This window comes from Rhincodon typus, chromosome 8 (genome assembly GCF_021869965.1).
Source record: "Rhincodon typus isolate 14 chromosome 8, sRhiTyp1.1, whole genome shotgun sequence".
Classification (NCBI taxonomy): domain Eukaryota; kingdom Metazoa; phylum Chordata; class Chondrichthyes; order Orectolobiformes; family Rhincodontidae; genus Rhincodon; species Rhincodon typus.
The window spans coordinates 75,979,794-75,999,701 of record NC_063339.1 but is presented as its reverse complement, the minus strand read 5'-3'; the positions used below and the strand labels follow the sequence as shown (position 1 = coordinate 75,999,701).

Here is a 19,908-nt window from a genome sequence, read left to right as displayed (position 1 = left end):
TAGACCTGCTGAGTTTCTCCAGCAATTTCTGTTTTGTTTCAGTTGTGGAGTTAAGTCCTTTTTTAGACACATCAGCACATAATGTAATTAGACAATCTAGTATTTCACTGTTGAATGCATCTTCTTTTAGATGAGACACAAAATTGAGACACAAAAAAGCAATAACCAATTGATTCCAAATTTACAACTCATCAGAAGAAGGCAAGTGAAGACAACAGATAAGTAAATGGCTACATGCAAATTTGTGGAATTTTTGATCTTTCAAGGGTCAGAACGTTCAATTTGGGAGAGTCTGGGGAGGTGATGGGTAGTGAAATATTGGAGGAAATAAATGAATACTGTGCCATTTATAAACTTATTGGGAATAATTTTTGGTAATGTTCTCATCTGAGTCAACAACTTTGAAATAAAAGTAGGGCATTTAGTCTCCAGAACGTTTTCCAATTAGATTGATCTATGTTCTACCTACACCTTGGTTCCATTGCCTTTAATACCCTTGCCTAAAATAAGCCAGCAATTGAAGATTTTAAGTTTTCCATTAATCTCCAACATCATTTAGCGAGGAAGTTCCTGCCAATCCAATTTATGAATAGCTTAGCTGTGATACAAATTTAAATTCCATGCAGTCCCTATCCAATTTTATTAAAGGTTCCTATTCTCAAGTTGGGTTTCAAAATGCGTGCGAAGGGAATAAAAAGAATCAGGGGAGGAACCTGGGTGGATACACTAAAGCATGTTTGAACTGGTACAAAGTGATCCCAGAAGGCCTGAACATTCATCCACTTTTTTTTTGAGGATTGGTAGAAGCCAAGATCAAGCTTTTAAGCCACAGTGAATTCTTCCTCTTGGGTGGAGCAGTAATCTTGAGGGTGGGTTTCTCTTTCCCAAATTGGAAGTTTGGTATTATACTTATTAAACCAATTTCTTCCTAGCAAATTAAGAAAGTTATTTGTGACACAAACGCTACCTCATGCTCCGAATCTCTGACGCTTTGCATTGAAGCAGCCTGTGTCTTCAGCAGTTCCATCATGGTTTGATACAGAACAACATTTTTGCATGGCTTCGCCAATGGGTCAACCTGCAGGATGGTAAAAATGGTAGATAGATTTTCTTTAATGTCAGAATCTCTATTGCTTCTCCTGTGGTGGAAGGTTTATATCTGCTATGATAAAGTACTAAAGTGGCCACAAGATGATCCGTTTTAATGTGGTCTTGGTGTCAGATTAGATGTTAAAATTTTAAAAATGTAGAAACCTAACTCCAATAAGGATAAGGGTGAGCAGCCAACCTGTTCTCAGCGAGTGATTGACAACTTCAAGATGTTTAAGAGGCTGGCATCCTCTGATATAGCCTGCTTTGCAGGTTTAAAATTGACTAACAAATTTCTGGGAAACCTGAGAGATGAAAGGGGGCAAGAACAGTTTCAGGAAGGTGGTAGGTGCTGTTACCGTACTACTAGTGGGCCAGAAGGAGGAGTAGTTCGTCTGTGCAACTACACTCCCTATATCCAAACCATAGAGGGATGGGATCCTTATCCCACCCTTGCATTGCTGCCCAATCATCCCTAAATGCCCTTATGGAGGTGATGGTGAACTGTCTTCTTCAACTACTATCAGCCATGTGGTTTAGGTACTCCCACAGTGCTGTTGGGAGAGGAGTACTAAGATTTTGATACAGTGAAGGAATGGTAATAGAGTTCCTCAGAAGGATGATATGTGACTTGGAGGGGAACCTGTACATAGATTTGCTTCCTTTGTCCTTGTTGGTGGTAGAGTTTGCAGGTTTGGAAGATTTTGTCATAAGGAGCCTTGTGAAGTTGCTACAGTTCGGCTTGTAGATGATACATAATATTGTCCCTGTGCTTCAGTGGTAGAAGGACTAAATGTTTAAAATGGTGACTGATGTGCTGAAACAAGCAGGTGCTTTTGTCCTGGATAATGTTGACCTTCTTGAGTGCTGTCAGAGCTGCACTCATCCAGACAAGTGGAAAGTATTTCGCCACATGCCTGACTTGAGTCTTATAGATAGTTGGCAGGCCTTGGGGAGTACAGAGGCAAGTTACTTGGCACAGAATTCTGATCTAAACCCCAAACTGCTCCTGTAACCTGTCTAAGAGTCCTTTTATCTGACTGGAAGCCAAGCCTGACAATCAGATTGATCTCAAGGGAAGCTGCCCAGGACTAAAGACACCCATTCAGGAGACAAATTTCCACAGTTTGCAAGGAAACACAAACTTAAGGTGTCCATCCAAAACTGTGCCACCATTCCCACCACCTCCAAGCAAACCTGGCACCATAACCACTCAAGGTGGACAAGTGTGAAATATTGGATGGGATAACATCGTGAGAGAAAAAATATTGACATGTTTAGCATCTTTGAAACAAGATGCATCTTCAGACCAAGATGAAACATTCCAGAAGCTGTTAGCAGAAGCAAGGGAAGAAATAGTGAAGGTTGACCATTATTTGATCATTATTTCTCAATTCTTGGTAGTGGAAAAATTATAAGAAATAATTACGATGGATAATTCAAAATGTAAATCATCACTTAGAAAGGCATGAATTCATCAAGGATAGTCACATGAACTTATAAATAAAAGGTCATTTATGACTAACTGGATAGAATGTTTTGAGAAGGTAACCAGGACATTCAGTGAGGACATTCAATATAGTCTACATGAATATCAGCAAGGCCTTTGACTAGATCCCCGATGCATTCTGGTTAGAAGAGTAAATGTCCTGTGGACCAAGTGATGTGTCAAGGTAAATACAAAAATGGCAGGAAGGAATATCAATGAATCTTTCCATCACTAGAACATTTCAGTGGGGTTCTTTAGGATTCAGTGTTAGGTCCCTTGCTTTGGTGGCATGCATCATATTGTGGCATATTTTTACTTTATAAAGCATGATTAAGAGGTTTTCAGATATTACAAAAATGGCCATGTGATTGATAGTGTGAAAGAAAGCTGTAGACTAATGATCAATGGACTGGCCAGGTGGGCAGAAAAATGACAAGTGTAATTTAATCCAGACGAGTGTCAGGTAATGAATTTGGGGAGGTAAAACAAGGCCAGGACATACACAGTAAATGATAGGATACTGTGAAGTCTACAGTAGTGGAGGAATCTTGATGTCCATGTCCACAGACCCGTGAAGGTAGCAGGACAGGTAGACAAGGCTATTCGGAAAGCATACAGGACACTTTAAATTTATCTGAGGCATACGATGTAAGTGCAGGAAAATTATGCAAGAAGTGTGTGTCCAGTACTAGCCAGGCTGTGTTTGTTGTAGGTATTGTGTTTATTTCTGCTCACCATCATACAGCAAGGAGTGGTTGCATGAGAGAGGGTATAAAGAAGACTCCTGTTGCCATGCCAAAATATTGGAGAGATTGAATTTTTTCTGAAACACGAATCACAGCTGGGCAATTTATGACATAGATAAAATTATGAAGGGACTAGATAAGGTTGATAGGAAGCACTTATTTCTCTTAGCAGAAAAGTCAACACCAAGAGGAATAGATTTAAACCATTTAGTAAAAGGACTGTGGAAAAATTGAAAAGATTTTCTTTCACCCAGAGATTAATGGAGGGTCTGGATCTCACTTCTTGAAAGGGTGCTAGAGGTAGAAATATTCAACATATTTAAAAAGTAGTTGGACATGCACTTGAAGCATGTACACTGCAATAGAACAGATCAAGAACTGAAAAGTGGGATTAGGCAGGCCAGCTGCTTTTTGGCTAGCGCACAGGTGATTGGCCAAATGTCCTCCTTCGGTGATTTAATTTTTATGGTTTTAGATTGTTCCTCAGCCTTTTAAATTCACAGAAATACATTTGGGCTTTATCACCATCCCACAAGGCATGCACACCATTAAACAAGGCTGTGATATTATGAAGCAACAGCTCTGCTGAGAGTTTAAGATAATGATCCATTGTTTTAAAATAATTCATGCACCATATTCCAAGTATCATTGCCTTTGATGTTTAAAATCCAATCCTTTAACTGACCTTGCAAACCCAAACCAATGATATCAGGAACAGTACAGGCCTAGGCAATAAATGCTCACCAGTTGTTTTTAGTTTATCCAAGGTGTTCTGTCATTCATGGTGTGGGTTGCTGGCAAATGAAGGCCTCAGGTCATCAGTTGAGGATCACCTGTGACTGGGACAGATTAACCACCTCACCTTGACTTTCATATTACCATCAAGAAGCCCCCTACTCCACGATCAAAGTCATCGCAGCCAGCAACTCAATGAGCCATATAAATGCAGTCGAGCAGGCCAGAGGTTAGTACTTTCAAAGATTGTATACCACTGACAAGGCAAAGAACAGGAGCATGATGGGAAAACATCCACATGCTAGGGTGGATGAAGCTCCAATCATGCTCTAAACGCTAGACATTACCGCAGACAAAGCACTCCACTCCATTTCCTCCAGCGTACAGTATGTACACTTTAAAGAATGCACTACAGTTGTACCTTGGCTTCTTTAATGGCATCTTTCAAACTGCAACTTCTAGAAAGATGTGGACCAAAATTCTGACTTCTTGCTCACAGCACTGCAAGTGAACATCCACCACATGGACTGCAATGGTTCAAGAAAAAGGCTCTCCACCACTTTCTCAAGGCCCACTAGAGATTAGAAGCAAATGTTGGCTTTGCCAAAGAGGTCCATATTCAGGGAAGCAATGGACTTTTTGCTGTGCATAAACTGTGTTACTGTACCTCAAAAGTGACAACAATTTGCTCCATGTTAATCTCCTGGTCATCTTTTTGCAACAAGTTTGGTGGGAGGATGAATTCACGTTTCACTGCTGTGATCCTGTCATCCTCTCGATGGTAGGTCAGATGGATATGCTCTGTATTGATTAGAAATACTTGCTCTGCCACGTCCTCGTGTGCTGGCTTTTTTCTGTTTCTGGCAAAACGTTCTGTTATTTTCTAAAATGCAAAGTGAGAAAGTGACAACTGATATATATTATTTGGTTTTCAATACTTTTACAAGAACAGTGACCACAGCCGGAGACCCAAAATAAGACATAATTACGTAGCACATTTTCCAACAATCTTAGGACATCCCAAAACAATTTATAATCAATGAAATACTTTTTGATGTATAGTCATTGTAATAATTAAGAAAATTACTGCATTGTTGTAGTGCAGAAGGCAGCTATTTGGCCCACAGAAATGCTGCAGCCAAGTTGTAAAGACCTTGTCTTTTTTTCTATTTTTAATTGTGTGCTGAAATGAGAAAAGAACTGTTTTAGAACCAAGGGTTATTGTAGGTTTGCTGCATGTTATGGAAGCAAGTAATCTCACACCCATTGTAAGCACTGTTCACACAACTGTTTGCTTGAGCAGTGGTTAAAATATGGCTGGCAGATAAGGTGGAACCGAAGGGCTGTGTACAGATGGAGCTTTCATTTATACAAATAACTGATTGGTCTGTGGGTTTTCAGGTAGCTGAACAGCTTAGCCCTATGAACAAGAAGTCATCAGGTCTCCACAGGAGCTCTCTCTGTCCTCTGCAGTAACAGCCACTTTAAGTCTAAATCTTTCTTTCAGCAGCTGCTGTTAGCCATGAGTTTTAATTGATAAGTCAGATATCTTTTATAAGTGAGCCAGCCACCCTGCGATTCTTGCTAACCAGTGGAAGCATCTGGAGAAAGATGACTGAGAAGCAGCATTCTGACTAGGTTAAGAATCATAACAACAATCTCAAGAATCACCAAATTGCCTTCCCAGTCTTTCCCTCTCTCCATAACACCCATGATTGCTTTTATCCATTTCTGAACGTGTGTGTGTGTGTGTGTGTGTGCACGCGCACGCGCACGCACACGCACACATTTGTTTGTTTCTATAGGCGAGTTTATAAAAGAATCAGAGATTTTATTAGCAGAGTTATATAAAGACAGCTCTCTGTAGCTACACTCTATTTAATTCTAACAAATAGTAATGTTTGCTAAGTACAGAAATCAAGTCCGAACTTTCCATCAATCCTGGTCTAAAAGGTAAGTAAATTGGGGGATTTTCCATACTTTACAAACCTTTTACTTTTGTGTTGTCTTGGCAATAGTGGGGCTTTATTTTGAACATGATATTCCAGTGAGGTATAACAAATATATGACAAGATCCTACAAATAGCAGTGGGGAGATAATTGTCTAGTTCTTCTTTAAAATTGTGCCATTGGGTCCCTTAGGTTCACCTGAGAGGTTAGACAAAGCCTTGATTCATCTTAATACAACAAAGGCTGTGGATGCTGGGGATCTGAAACACACAAAAACAGAAAGCGCTGGAGAAACCCAGCAAATCCTGGGCAGCACCTGTGGAGAGAAAACAGCGTTAACATTTCAAGTCAACTAATGCTCTGAAGAAGGGTCACTGGACTCAAAATGTGAAGTCTGTTTTCTCACCACAGATGCTGCCAAATCTGCTGGGTTTCTCTAGAAATTTCTTTTGGGTGTCTTAATTTACCTTTTCATCTGAAAGTACTGTACTGGAATGCCCAGAATGGGACTTGAACACAGCACTTTCTGACTTAGAGCCAATCGTGCAACCCACTACCCCAGGGCTCATGGCATTCACTAAAAAATGTTGCAGAATTTTTTTTTCTGGCCTGTGCCTGTCATTGACAAAGCATTTTCAGTACCAGCAGCTGTTTATTGCCTCATGTCATAGGGGGGGTCATTGCCCAGCCCAGGGCAGTTCCCAGACAGAGGTGTGATTGAATTCTGCAGCCATACTCCTCGCTGCACTTCTTCTTTCTGTCATGTCGCTGCACCTTCCTTTGCCATGGTTCCACCCGGTGCTAGCTCGAGAATTGAAGACATTCAGACCTTCATGCCTATACGATGGCACTAGTGGAGGGCATTCGAGGAGACATTTCATTGTTTGGGATGTCTCTCCACAGTCACAAATTACAGAATTTGTTTGGCAGTATCAAAACAGTCTGCGTTAAGATCTTGCAGTGGCCAAAAACAGTCCTGGGGTAAGTGAGGCACAGTCAAGTAGGTCATGTTTCACTGGCTGCTGATGGGAGGGATTCTCCTGGATCATTCGGCAACTGTTGTGCCTTGGTTTATAGAAATTGTGACCATCAACAAGATGGCAGCTGGGGGCTACATTCTAGGGGCTAGTCATCATATAGGAAGTTGCCCCTGGACTTGAGTTTCTTTCCTGTTGGTTCTTTCTGGAAGAGATGACGACAAGGGTCACTGGTCAGTTTTGCCCATTCTATTCTGGATGGAACAAAACAGAAATTGTTGGAAAAGCTCAGCATGTCTGGGCAGCATCTGTGGAGAGAAATCAGAGTTAACGTTTCAGGTCCGGTGACAGTTTCTCAGAACTACTCTGGAAGGACCTTGCTTCCTTATGATGAGCGGAGCATTAACAGTAAGTAAGTCCAAATTAGCAGATCTTAGACATCAAGTAATAACTCTGGAAGCTGTGCTGAGGATAATTCTTGGCAAAGGGAGAGCACCCCCGGTCTGGACAGGCACATTCAACTGCTGAATAAAAACCCAAAGAACTGCAGATGTTGTAAATCAGAAACAAAAACAGAAGTACTGGAAAAGCTCAGCAGGTCTGGCAGCATCTGTGAAGAGAAATCAGAGTTAACATTTTGTGTCCAGTGACCCTTACTCAGAACTGATGGTAGCTAGGAAAACATTGGTTATATGCAGAAGATAGGGTGGGGGGAGGGGGTAAGGAGTAAACGATAGGTGGGGATAGAGCCCAAAAAAAGTGAGAACAGTGGTTGGACAAAGGAGTAGATAACAATCTGGCTAGGAGGATGAATAGCTGTTAATGGAGACTGTTAGTGGCTAACAGTATGTAGTGTGTAACAACAAGGTCTTATGTGTGGGGCAGGGGGCTAGGATATGGGAGAGTTTAGACCCTAAAATTATTGAACTCGATATTGAGTCCGGAGGGCTGCAAGGTCCCCAAGCGGAAAATGAGGTGCTGTTCTTCCAGCTTTCACTGAGCTTCATTGGAACACTGCAGCAGACCTGAGACAGAGATGTTGGCCAGGGAGCACGGTGGTGTGTTAAAGTGGCAGGCAACTAGAAGCTCAAAGTCTTTTTTGCCAGTAGAACATAGATGTTCTGTGAAGCAGTCACCCAGTCTACACTTTATTTCCTCACTGTAGAGGAGACCACATTGTGAGCAGTGAATGCAGTACACTAGATTGTGTGAAGTGCAGCTTCACCTGGAAGATATGTTTGGGCTATTTGATACTGAGGAGGAAGGAGGTAAATGGGCAGGTGCTACACCTACGGTGGTTGCAGGGGAAGGTACCGTGGGGCTGTGGGGGGGTTTTGGGAGTGAAGGAAGAGTGAACCAGGTTGTCCCAGAGGGAACGGCCCCTCCTGTAGGCGGACAAGGGAGGGGAAGGGAATATGTGTCTGATGGTACCATCTCGCTGGAGGTGGTGGAAATGGCGGCTGATGATATTCTGGATATGGGTGCTTGTGGGATGGAATATGAGGACAAGGGGAACCCTATTACTGTTGCAGGAGGGAAGACAGAAGCTGAGGGCGGAAGTGCGGGAGGTGGTTCAGACCAGTTGAGGGCCCTGTCGACAACAGTGCTGGGGAATCCTTGGTTGAGGAAGAAGGTGGACATTTCGGAGGCTCCCTTGTTGAGTTAGCCTCATCGGAACAAATGCAACAGAGACAGAGGAACCAGGAGAATGAAATGGAGTCTTTAAAGGAAGCAGGGTGCGAGGATGTATAGTCAGGTAGCTGTGGGAGTCAGTGGGTTTATAGTAGATATTAGTGGCCAGTCTATCCCCAGAAATGGAAACAGAGATGCCGAGGAAGGGAAGGGAGGAGTCAGAGATAACCAGGTGAAAGTAATGGCGGTGTGGAAATTGGAAGCAAAATCAAAGAACTTTTCCAATTCCGGAAGAGAGAGGGAAGCAGCACCAATGATTTCATCAATACATCGGAGAAAGAGTTGTGGGAGGTGTCCTGAATAGGACTGGAACAAGGAATATTCCACGTACTTCACGAAGGGACAGGCATAACTGGGGCCCATGTGGGTAGCCATGGCTAATCCTCTGACCAGAAGAAAATGATACCAGTTAAAACAAAAGTTGTTGAGAGTGAGGACAAGTGGAGGAGGGTGGAGGTGGCTGGGGACAGTTCAAGTCTTACTCCAGGAAGAAGCAGAGAGCCCTGAGAATATCCTGGTGGGAGATGGACATGTAAAGGGATTGCATGTCAGTGGTAAAGAGGAGGCGGCTGGAGCCTGCAAACTGGAAATTCCAAAACTGGCGTAAAGCGTCAAAGGAAGCGCAGATGTTTGTAGACAGGGACTGGACCAGCAGAGAAAAGGCTGAGTCAAGGTAGGAAGAGATGAGTTCTATGGGGCAGGAGCAGATGAAACAATGGTTCTACCTGGGCATTCCTGTTTGTGGATTTTTGGAAGGAGGTAGAAGCGAGCTGTGTGGGGCTGGGCAACTATCAGCTTGGAGGCAGCGAGGGAGGAGATCACCATATGAAATGAGGTCAGTGACCGTAGTTGATACAATGGCCTGATGTTCCATGGTGGGGTCATGGTCCAGGGAAGATAAGAGGAGTTATCTGAGAGCTGGCGCTCAGCCTTTATCAATGTGACATTGGTCACCTCAATTTCTCTGCCCCCCTCAACCGATCCAACCTATCTCTTTCTGAGCTAACTGCACTCTGTGTGCTTAGATCCAACCCTGACTTTGTTATTAAGCCTGCCAATAAGTGTGGTGCAGATGCAGTCTGGCATATTGACCTCTACGTTGCAGCCACACCTGCCTTGGAGCCAGTGACCCTAATAAAATCTTACGTCATGACCCTACTAGGCAGTCATGACCCACAGCCTTAACTTCAAGACTTGGAGGACAATGGTGTGAGTAGTAACTATGGTTACAATGTGCTTGAGGAACATTTCACTCTTGAATGTCCAATAACCCTTCACAGTTTCAGCCTCTGATCACTCCCTCAGTTGATTCCTTTAGATTCACTCTTGAACCATTATCTCTTGCACAAAGTGCCAAAAACTCGCACAAGTAATAGTTCTTGCAGGAGGTGCAGCAAAAGGTGAAAATAAAGAAGGGGGAGAGGGGAATAAATGGACTACTTACCAACATGGTGCGATAGTTTAACTGAAAAACTCCCGGGAGCCTCACTTTCCTCATTCGTTTGGCAAATATTGCTTGTCTGTAAATGAGGAAATCTGGCCTGTCCTTGAATTTCTCTGTCATCTCTGTAGGTGTTTCCACTCTGCTCACCAGTCCATCCACACGTAGCCTGCTGTTGTACTTCAAAGTCCTGTCAGTCTCTGGTTCAGATGATCGATATATGTGCTCTGGAAGATATAAACACCAGGAAAGGGCTATGCGATGAGTGACACTGACAGGAATGCTCCACAAATTGTAGGTCAGAAATGATCCAAAGCATTTCACAACTCCATTACCCAGAGTCCTAATTATTACCAGGTTTCTTCCCTTCTTTCACGGCAGCTGCAATTTTTTTTGTGTGGTTTTACAACTACTGTCAACCCTCAATTCACTATCTTCCCAGAAATGATGATCAATCTAGATAGCACATGATAACAGGTTACTCTGTCATTGAAGGCACTGCAGCCTCAGCCGATTTCATCCCACATCTAGCAGCCTTAGTGGGATCAGGAGCTGTACCCATAAAGTTGTTGTCTTCAGCCCCTCATCTTGCTCCTGATACAATTAAGCAAGAATAATCACTGTGAACAGGAAAGCTGCTCAACTCACTGATGTATGTTAAGTTAGCTGGAATCAGACAAGGCTGCCTCTGACTCTGCACCTCTGACCTCTATTTTGACAATGTGTTGGAGAAATGCCTATGTTCACATCATTTGTTTTGTCCCTCTCCTTCCCCAAAATTGAATAACATCTTGCCGTCACAACTGCAGCCTGACAACTTGAGTCATCAAAAGATGATTTGAGTTCATTGAACTGTACTGAAAGGAGCTGATAGCTCAGTTTTTCCAAACAGCATTACTTCAACACTCGTACAAAAATAATGGCTGTGGTCAAAAGGGAGTAGGAAAAAAGAGGTTGCAGTAAAGTTAATGCAGGAGATAATGAGCCAAGTCTTTCATTTTTTAAAAAATGAGAGGACAAAGGCAAAGGAAGACGAGGCAGAGCATCTATGATTAATGGTGTTTAACACATACCTATTATGTATGCACTAAATGCTAAATTTTCCTAATTATGTTTTTCTCTTTGAAGTGTTTTGTAAGGGGTATTATTGCTAGGAAATAGAATATCTTACCATTTGTTAGAGATTGGGATCTCTATAAAAGTGAACTTTCCTAGTTTTTACTGTGCAGCATAAGATTTTGTTTGACTGCCAGTACAGTAATAAATGACTTTCTAAATTTCTCGCATAGGAAACAAAAAGGAGGAATCATGAGGTCACGATGCCTCATTAAACTAGCGTCAACATTTATCTGGTGTCAGATGTACCCTGCTATCAGTGTATTGTTTGGGAATATAAGAAGGATTTTTTTCTTAGAAAGAGTGGTAAACGAACCCTCAGGTGTAGCAGGCAAGGATATAGCGGTCATTCTGGGGCACTGAGTATCTGCCTGTAGTCGTTGTTCAAGAGGGTTTGGACAGCTGATTGACACAGCATAGATTCCCAGTCCCCAAAATAAGATGTATCAACAGGGGTAGGTGGGATTAGACAGAGAGAGAAAAGGGATCCAGGGAAACAAGTCACTGTCTCCTTTCTTAGGAAACCAGGAGTTCACCTACATCAGCCTGAGGGAAGAACAAAGATGGTTGCTACTAAAGACTACCACCAAAAAAAAAGACATCAGAGACAAACACTCCACTGCTCGAAAACCGTAGTGATCTATGCCCCTGCTGCTCCATTCGACAGAACAGCCATGAGATTTTAAAACATTCCTTTCTTTGTCTAATTAACTAATGTATCATATCTAAACTGATACTTTTGGGCGCAAACACCAAGCCCATTTTATTGAATTGCTGCAGCACCTTCAGCCCATCATCAGTTTAGATTGAAATTAAAAACAGCTCACTGCAGTGAGGTAGGCAGAGTATAAACCCCATGCACCACACCACACTTAATAATTTATAAACTGCTTAGGATTTCAATGGATCAGACAAGTAGTGTACCTGCCCACTTATCAGTTTTACAGCTAGATTCTTCTTCTTCTTTAATCCAGGCAGTTCCCAGATCCAACTCCCCAGTCTGAAACATGGTGGTAAGGCTCTGTGACAGGGGCATTGCTGTCTCAAACTGCTTTAAGTGGAGAGACGGAGTCTAACTGAACATTTCACTCTCTCCATTTCCGCCACTACACATTAAACAAAACATTATTTTTGGTCTAAAGTATCTATTTGGCCATGGGAATGTGAAGTGTCGCTGGCTGGGTCGGCATTTATTGCCCAACCTTAATTTCCCACAGAGCAGTTAAGGGTTAACGTCTATGGACTGGAGTCACATGTAGACCAGACCAGTTGGGATCATTGCATTAAAGTAAAACAAAGAATGCTGGAAATCTGAAACAAAAACAGAAAATTGCTGTAGAAAGTCAGGAGGTCTGGCAGCATCTGTGGAAAGAAAGCAGAGTTAATGTTTCAGGTCCAGTGACTCTTCTTCAGAACTGATGGCAGCTAGGAAAAGGTGGTATATATGCTGAAGATTTGATGTGGTGAGGAGGAAACGGCATTGAACAGAGGTGGTAAAGGAGCACCAGAGAGAGAAAGATAGGGAAACAAAGGCATGGATAATGGTAAGCCAGGGACAAAGAAGAGCTGATAATGGGGACCAAAATGGGTTGGCTGTGCAGCCCATGTCATGACAGGGCCTGGGGCATGGGTGTGGGAGTTGGTAAAGGACATGGAAGGAGGTGTTCAGGCCCTAAAATTATTTTATTGAGAAAGCAATATTGAGTCCTGAAGGCTGCAGGTCCCCAAGCGGAAAATGAGATGCGTTCTTCCAGGTTTCACTGAGCCTCGTTGGAGCACTGCAGCAGGCCCGAGACAGAGATGTTGGCCAGGGAACATAGTGGTGTGTGGAAGTGGCGGACAACTGGAAGCTTGGGGTCATTTTTTGCGGAGAGAATGCAGTGTAAGGTAGTCTGCAAAGAACACATCCAATACAAAGAGATAGTAAGAATTGCAGGTTCTGGAGTCAGAGATAACACAGTGTGGAGCTGGGGGAGCACAGCAGACCAGGCAGTTTCAAAAGAGCAGGAAAGTTGACATTTCAGGTCAGGACCCTTCTTCATTAAGGGAGAGAGGGAAGGGAGCTCAGAAATAAATACTCAGAGGAGAGGTGGGGCTGGGGTGGGATGGTGATAGGTGAGCGCAAGGATTGGTCAGTGAGGTGGGAGGGGTGGATAGGTGGGAGAGAAGATGGACAGGGTGTGTCAGGTCGAGGAGGTGGAAATGAGAGGGAGGGTTGGTCATGTGATGAGGCTGGGGGTGGGGAGATTTTGAAACAGGTAAAATCCACATTTAGGCCATTTGGGCTGCAGGCTCCCGAGGCAGAATATGAGGTGCTGTTCCTCCAGTTTATGGGTGGCATCATTGTGACACTGGAGGAGGCCCAGGATGGATATGTCACCCAGGGAGTGGGAGGGGGAGTTAAAATGGTCGGCGACTGGAAGGTGTGGTCGTTTGTCGCGAACAGAGCGCAGGTGCTCTACAAAACAGTCTCACAGCCTCCGCTTGGTCTCACTGACGTAGAGGAGGCCACATCGGGAGCAGCGGATGCAACAGACCATGTTGATGGATGCGCAGGTGAACCCCTGTCTAATGTGTAAGGTTTGTTTGGTGCCTTGAATGGAGGTGAGCGGGGGGAAGGTGTAGGGGCAGATGTACCACTTCCTGCAGTTGCAGGGAAAGGTGCCGGGGATGGTAGGGCTAGGGTGGAATGTTGTCGAGGGAGTCGCGGAGAGAGTGGTCCCTACAAAAGGCAGATAGGGGTAGGGAGGGAAATATATCTTTGGTTGTGCAGTCAGATTGTAGGTGGCGGAGAATAATATGTTGGATATGGAGGTTGGTGGGGTGATATGTGAGGACAAGGGGGATCCTTTCTTTGTTTTTGTTGGGCGGAAGGGATGTGAGGGCAGAGGTGCAGGAAATGCAAGAGATGTGGTTGAGGGCATTTTGCAACCACCGAAGGAGGAAGTTGCAGTCCTTGAAATAGGAGGACACCTCTTCTACCCATCTTCCTGCAAGAATGCGATCCCCTACTCACAATTCCTCCGCCTCCGCCGCTTCTGCTCCCAAGATGGGGCGTTCCATTCCCGCACATCGCAGATGTCCTCTCCACCTATCCGCCTCTCCCACCTCACTGACCAATCCCCACCCGATCTGCACTCGCCGATCACCATCCCACCTACCTTCCCCAGCCCCATCCCTCCTCTTTCTATTTATTTCTGAGCTCCCCTTCCCCCTCTCCATTTCTGAAGAAGGGTCCTGACCTGAAACGTCAACTTTCCTGCTCCTCTGATGCTGCCTGGTCTGCTGTGTTCCTCCAGCTCCACACTGCATTATCTCTACATCCAATACATAGTTAGGGCATAGAAGGCTAGGGAAGTAGAACAGAAGTAGGGCAAGTGCGACCTCAAGGTCCACGACTCAACTATATCCTGGCTGATCTTTGACCTCACTGCCACTTTCTGACATTGTTCCCACATCCTTTCATCCTTTAATATCTAGAAATCTGTCAATCCCTGTCCTGAACAACCTTCCAGGGAGAATTCAAAAGTTTTGCAACCCTCTGTGTGAAGACATTTCTCCTACTCTCAGTCTTAAATGTCCTACCTCTTATTTGGAGACGAGTCCCCTGGTTTTAGAAACAAATAGGGGAACTTAGTTCCCAAGACAAACCTGACATATTCTGATTCATTTCAAATTCTTCAATGAGATCACATCCTATTCTCTTAAAGTCTAGAGAATATGGGCCCAATCTCCTCAAATGGACAACCCCACATCCCTACCACCGCTCCCTACCACCCCGCCGCCCCACCCCCAACCCAGGGATTAGTCTGGTGAACTTTATTTGTTCCCTTTTTACCTTCTTCTGGTAAGGAAACCAAAACTGTGTGCAATACTCCAGGTGCTGTCTCACTGAGACCATAATTAACTGGCTGCAGCAACATTCTCTACAAGCTGCGCTTAGAGGTCCAAACACCCAAAACAAAATTAGGGGGAAGTTGATTCAGGAAGGGCTGTGTGGTGCCTCAGCATGATCAAACTTTCTATTAAACCCCTTCCAGTCAATCAGAATCTTAATGAGGATCCATTGCTCTTACTTTTAACTGCCATATATCTGCCATTCTTAAAATGCTCCGTAATGGTGCGAGTTCTCATGTTGCGTTCAATTTTCTCCAGCATGTCTTTTCTGTTTGCGTACCACTCTGTCACCTTCACAAACGAAGTACCTGTGGATGGTTTTAAAAAATATGTTTTGAATCTCCTGCTATTCCACGTTCTGCTCTATCCTTTATTACTCATTGTTAGTCATGTGGTTAATTGTAAGTGGAGAGCTCTGTTTCCTTCATAGAATACATTCCCTTTGGAGATGTGTATCCTGTTGAAGAACCAAGATGGGCCAAATGACTTTCCTCATCTGTAATTTTTATTTGTTAATGGCATGTGGATGTCACCGGCTAGGCCAGCATTTACACATCCCAATTTATCCTTGAGAAGGTGATGGTGAGCCTTTATATTCAATATGTAGTTGTTGTGAAGAAATTGTATTAGTGCTTGGTCAATTTGTTAATGCAAAGTTTCTCAAATAAAAGAGGAGAACATCTAATACAAACTGAGACAACACAGTGCAGAGCTGGAGGAACACAGCAGACTAGGCAAATTTCTGAAGAAGGATCCCGACCCAAAACCCCAACTTTCCTGCTCCGCTGATGCTGCCTGTCCTGCTGTGTTCCTCCAGCTCCACACTGTGTTGTCTCTGACTCCAGCATCTGTAGTTCTTGCTATCTCCATCTAACACAAACTACCTATTTTCTGGTGGTATTGGCAAACTTTACTCATGTGTAAAGTCAAAATTCATTTTCAATATTCCAGAGACCACTAGAGTTTACTCAGATCGTTGTGTAATGCCCAGAGCAAAGAGATAACATATACCAAAGGAAGGAAAGTCTGATTCTTCTGATGTCATATGTCTAGAGAATGTTTCATCTGCAAGAGTGCTTGGACTTTATATAAAAAAAAAGTGCTTTTCATTATAAATGGTATCACTGAACAACTGTTGTTCAGTGATTTGCCTTGCTTGTCTTGTTCCTCAAGCACAATATGCAGGAAGCATTTAATTATTACCAAAATAGTGGGATCACCTGTGAAAAGAGTGAAGAAACTGAGATTTACTGACGCCAGGCTCCAAATTCTGATGAACAAAGATGCATCAGCAGGATATGTGAAATGGTGCAGAAAAATAAATTTGAGGGGCATAAATCACAATAGCCACCGTAACGTGTCGAACAATGCCTAACAAATTGTACCAATTTCCTCTCTTTACTTTTAATGTAAAAAAGCTGAACATTTCTTGGACTGTAGCTCATGCAATTACCTTCTGGATGTCACTGAGTGCTGCCTATCTGTCCCACTTGCCAGAAGTAACTTTTGGGATGATGATCAAACAAGCAATGGCATTCTTATAGCTTTCAGTACAAGATAAGTCAAAACACATCTGAAACATTTGGCAATGCTGAATGGCAAACAGTATCACTACAGCACATCCTGAAATGTGATGAATAACATTTTGTGATTATCTGGTTGCACAGTCTGCACAGGCAAAAAAAGACATGCACCAATGTAACAGAAGTGTTTGGGTGGATATACAAATGGACAGAACGTGGGGAAAATAGAATACAGTACAGAGGGAGATCATTCTACCCACCATGTCTGTGTTAGCTCTTTACAGGCACAATTCAAATAGTCCCAACCTCCTGCTCTTTTTCACACTTCCAATACAAATCTAACTTACCTTCGAAAGTCATTATTGAATTTACTTTAAAAAATTCTGTTATCGTAAGGCCTGACATCCTTAATTAAGTGTAATTGCCCAAAATTAAGCACAATACTCCAGCTGGTACCTAACCAGTGCGTTATAAAGGTCTCACATCAATGTCTTGTTTTTATGACAATGCTTCTAGCTACAAAGGCAAGGATTGCATATGCCATCTGAAGGCGTCTCAAGGCAAATGAATAAAATAACCTGTGCCCATATGGACAAACCTGCAGGATCTGAGCTTAAATTGCGAACTTGTCTAAAATTTTGTACATAAATTTCTCAACAACTGAATTTGCTTATGTTTTAATTTAAATTATGAGAATACGTCCCCTTTGATTTATAAGAATATTCCCTCTAACAATTTACTGAATTTCTTCATTGCCCTCAGCCCAAGTGTAAAATTTGTCCCTTTTTCTTTTTTCCACACTCCATCATTTCTTGATATGTACAGTAAACAAAACCCTGACAAGCAGACTGAGCTGGAATATTTACTATTAAGCAACCTACAGAAAACCCACACATGCAGGGGTCTTACTGTGGAGATTTGCTACTTTCTTGATGAAAAGGGATTAAAATAAAATTTGAACAACTCAGCATCCAATGAACCTTTACTAATTTAGTGCTGGGGTTTATAGGTTGCACAGCTGGTCTGTTGCTGATCAGCTTCCTTCCTCCACACATTACTGAAAAGTTCATGACTGTGGATGCTGGATGAAAACTGAAAGGCTTTGGTCGTGAGACCAGACTGACACTTGAACAGCCGGTCATTATTCTCAACACTCAGACAAGAGCCTTGGTCAACACGACTGGTCGATCTAGACTGCCATTATCCATTAAACTGTCCCTGGCATGACAATGATTCCTTCAAAAATTAAAGGCAATAAAGGGTTTGAAAGCTGATATAAATATGTAAAACCAAATAAAAACTTACATTCAATGTCTTCGTATTCGATCAGTCGCTTCACCATCCCATCAATGTTCAAGTATGGTGCATACTTCTCTAAGTTTGCCTTCTTATACTGAATTATCTTCTCACCCTTTGGACAGCGTGTTTCAATGTCTAAAAGAAGTACAAAAAAATCACCTGATTGTCCCTGTTCATTGGCTGGCCAACTTTCTAAGATCATGCTTTGAATAATGGGTGAATAGGACTTGCTGTAAATTAGAACATAGACAACAGAGTTTGTATGACTTCAAGTTTACAGAAGTAGAATATGGGAGATCAGCCAAACATACTTTGGAATAGTTAAGTCAGAGATAACAAAGGCATGGTTGAATGTTTCAGCATCAGATGAGTTGAGACACGTTCAGAGTTGGGTAATGGGTGGAAATAGAAGGTTAAAATGTGTAGTCATACATGACACTGAGGTTGCAAACTGAACAGTTCAGCCTCAGAGTTTGGGATGGAGTTGGTGGCTAGTGAACAGAGACGAAACAAGAACAACCTTGCAGTATATAGCAATTATTCACATCCATAGGACATCTCAACAATTTACAGTCAATGCACTATTTTTGAGTGCAATGACAATTTCTGCACAAAAGAGAAGAGTGCCATGATATATCTTAAGTCCACCTGAAAATGCTTGAACCAACAACCTCTGGAGTACAATGCCAGTGTTATCAGCTCAACTAACACAATAAAGGGCGTGAAGTTTGCCTACACTTTTCAGGCAGTTCTTACTGTCATCACTGACATTATTCCCTCAATCAGTTCCCTCACAGAAAGATAGGTCAGTCAACTCATTTGCAGTTATTGGACCTATTTGTCTGCAAACTGGCTGCCATATTTGCCTACGAAGCAACAGGAACTTCAAAATGTCAAACTTCAAAAACCTTTTAGAAGTTTACAAAATTGTCAATTGCTAGGGGACATAGGTTTAAAGTAAGAGGAGAAAAGTTTAAAGGAGGTGTGAGAGGCAAGTTTTTTTTTTACACAGAGGGTGGTAAGTGCCTGGAATATGCTGCCAGAGAAGGTGCTGGAGGCAGACACAACAGCACCATTTAACAGACATCTTCACAGGTATATGAATAGGCAGGGAATAGAGAGATATGGACGGTGTAGAGGCAACAGGTTTTCAATTTAGAAAGGCATGTGTCAGTGTAGTTTTGGTGGGTCAAAGGGCCTGTTCCTGTGCTGTACTGTTTTCTTTTCTTCTTTGACTGTGATAACATTGATAAGACTAGATGAAGGTGTTGTATGAATTCAAGTTCTTTATTTCATTTTATAAAAGCAAGTGTACTGTTATCACTTAAGGCTTAGAACCAAGTGTCAGTAATTAGATTTGACTTGGTATTTTTTCATGAGTTCATTCATCTTTTCCTGGTTCTAATCTTTACTCTGGGGAACAATATACAAGGCTGTAATGTTAGATACTAGGGAAGGTCCTCTTACCTTTAGCAGGAATAACAATTGGCTGTACCCATGAAGGAGGCATATCAAAAATCCTTTCCAATTCCTTCTCATCCTGTAACAAGAGAGTTCTGTAAGCATAATCATTTCAATTTCATTGCACAAATTTTCCCATTCTCTGTTTAGCTGAGTTCAGCACTGAGTTCTCTCACCAGTTTTTTTTTATATTTTCTCATGGGACATAGGTGTCCCTGGCCAGCCAGCATTTATTGCCAATTCTTAGTCACCCTCAAGCAAGTGGACAAAGTCAGAAGTCATACGACATCAGGTTATAGTCTAACAGGTTTATTTGAAATCACAAGTTTTCGGAGCGTAGTCCCTTCATGAGGTGAAGCACAAGCTCCAAAAACTTGTGGTTTGAAATAAACCTGTTGGACTACAACTTGGTGTCATGTGACTTCTGACTTTGTCCACCCCATTCCAACATCGGCACTTCCACATCAAGAAGGTGGTGGTGAGCTGCTTTCTT

General features: G+C 42.7%; 1 protein-coding gene across 3 annotated transcripts in view; it reads right to left on the bottom strand.

Moving 5' to 3' along the window:
* The window catches only part of ccdc135 (coiled-coil domain containing 135), a 63,348-nt gene that overhangs the window by 10,654 nt on the left and 32,786 nt on the right, over positions 1-19,908 (bottom strand). Inside the window, exons 9-14 of one of the 3 annotated variants that reach the window (XM_048599590.1) lie at positions 19,422-19,494; positions 17,961-18,089; positions 15,312-15,440; positions 10,123-10,346; positions 4,727-4,942; positions 968-1,078 (exon numbers count right to left, since the gene is read on the bottom strand). In XM_048599590.1, coding sequence (XP_048455547.1) covers positions 968-1,078; positions 4,727-4,942; positions 10,123-10,346; positions 15,312-15,440; positions 17,961-18,089; positions 19,422-19,494 — 882 coding nt within the window. The remainder of the gene's footprint in view (positions 1-967; positions 1,079-4,726; positions 4,943-10,122; positions 10,347-15,311; positions 15,441-17,960; positions 18,090-19,421; positions 19,495-19,908) is intronic. The other 2 variants (XM_048599591.1, XM_048599592.1) reach the window with 2 other exon arrangements.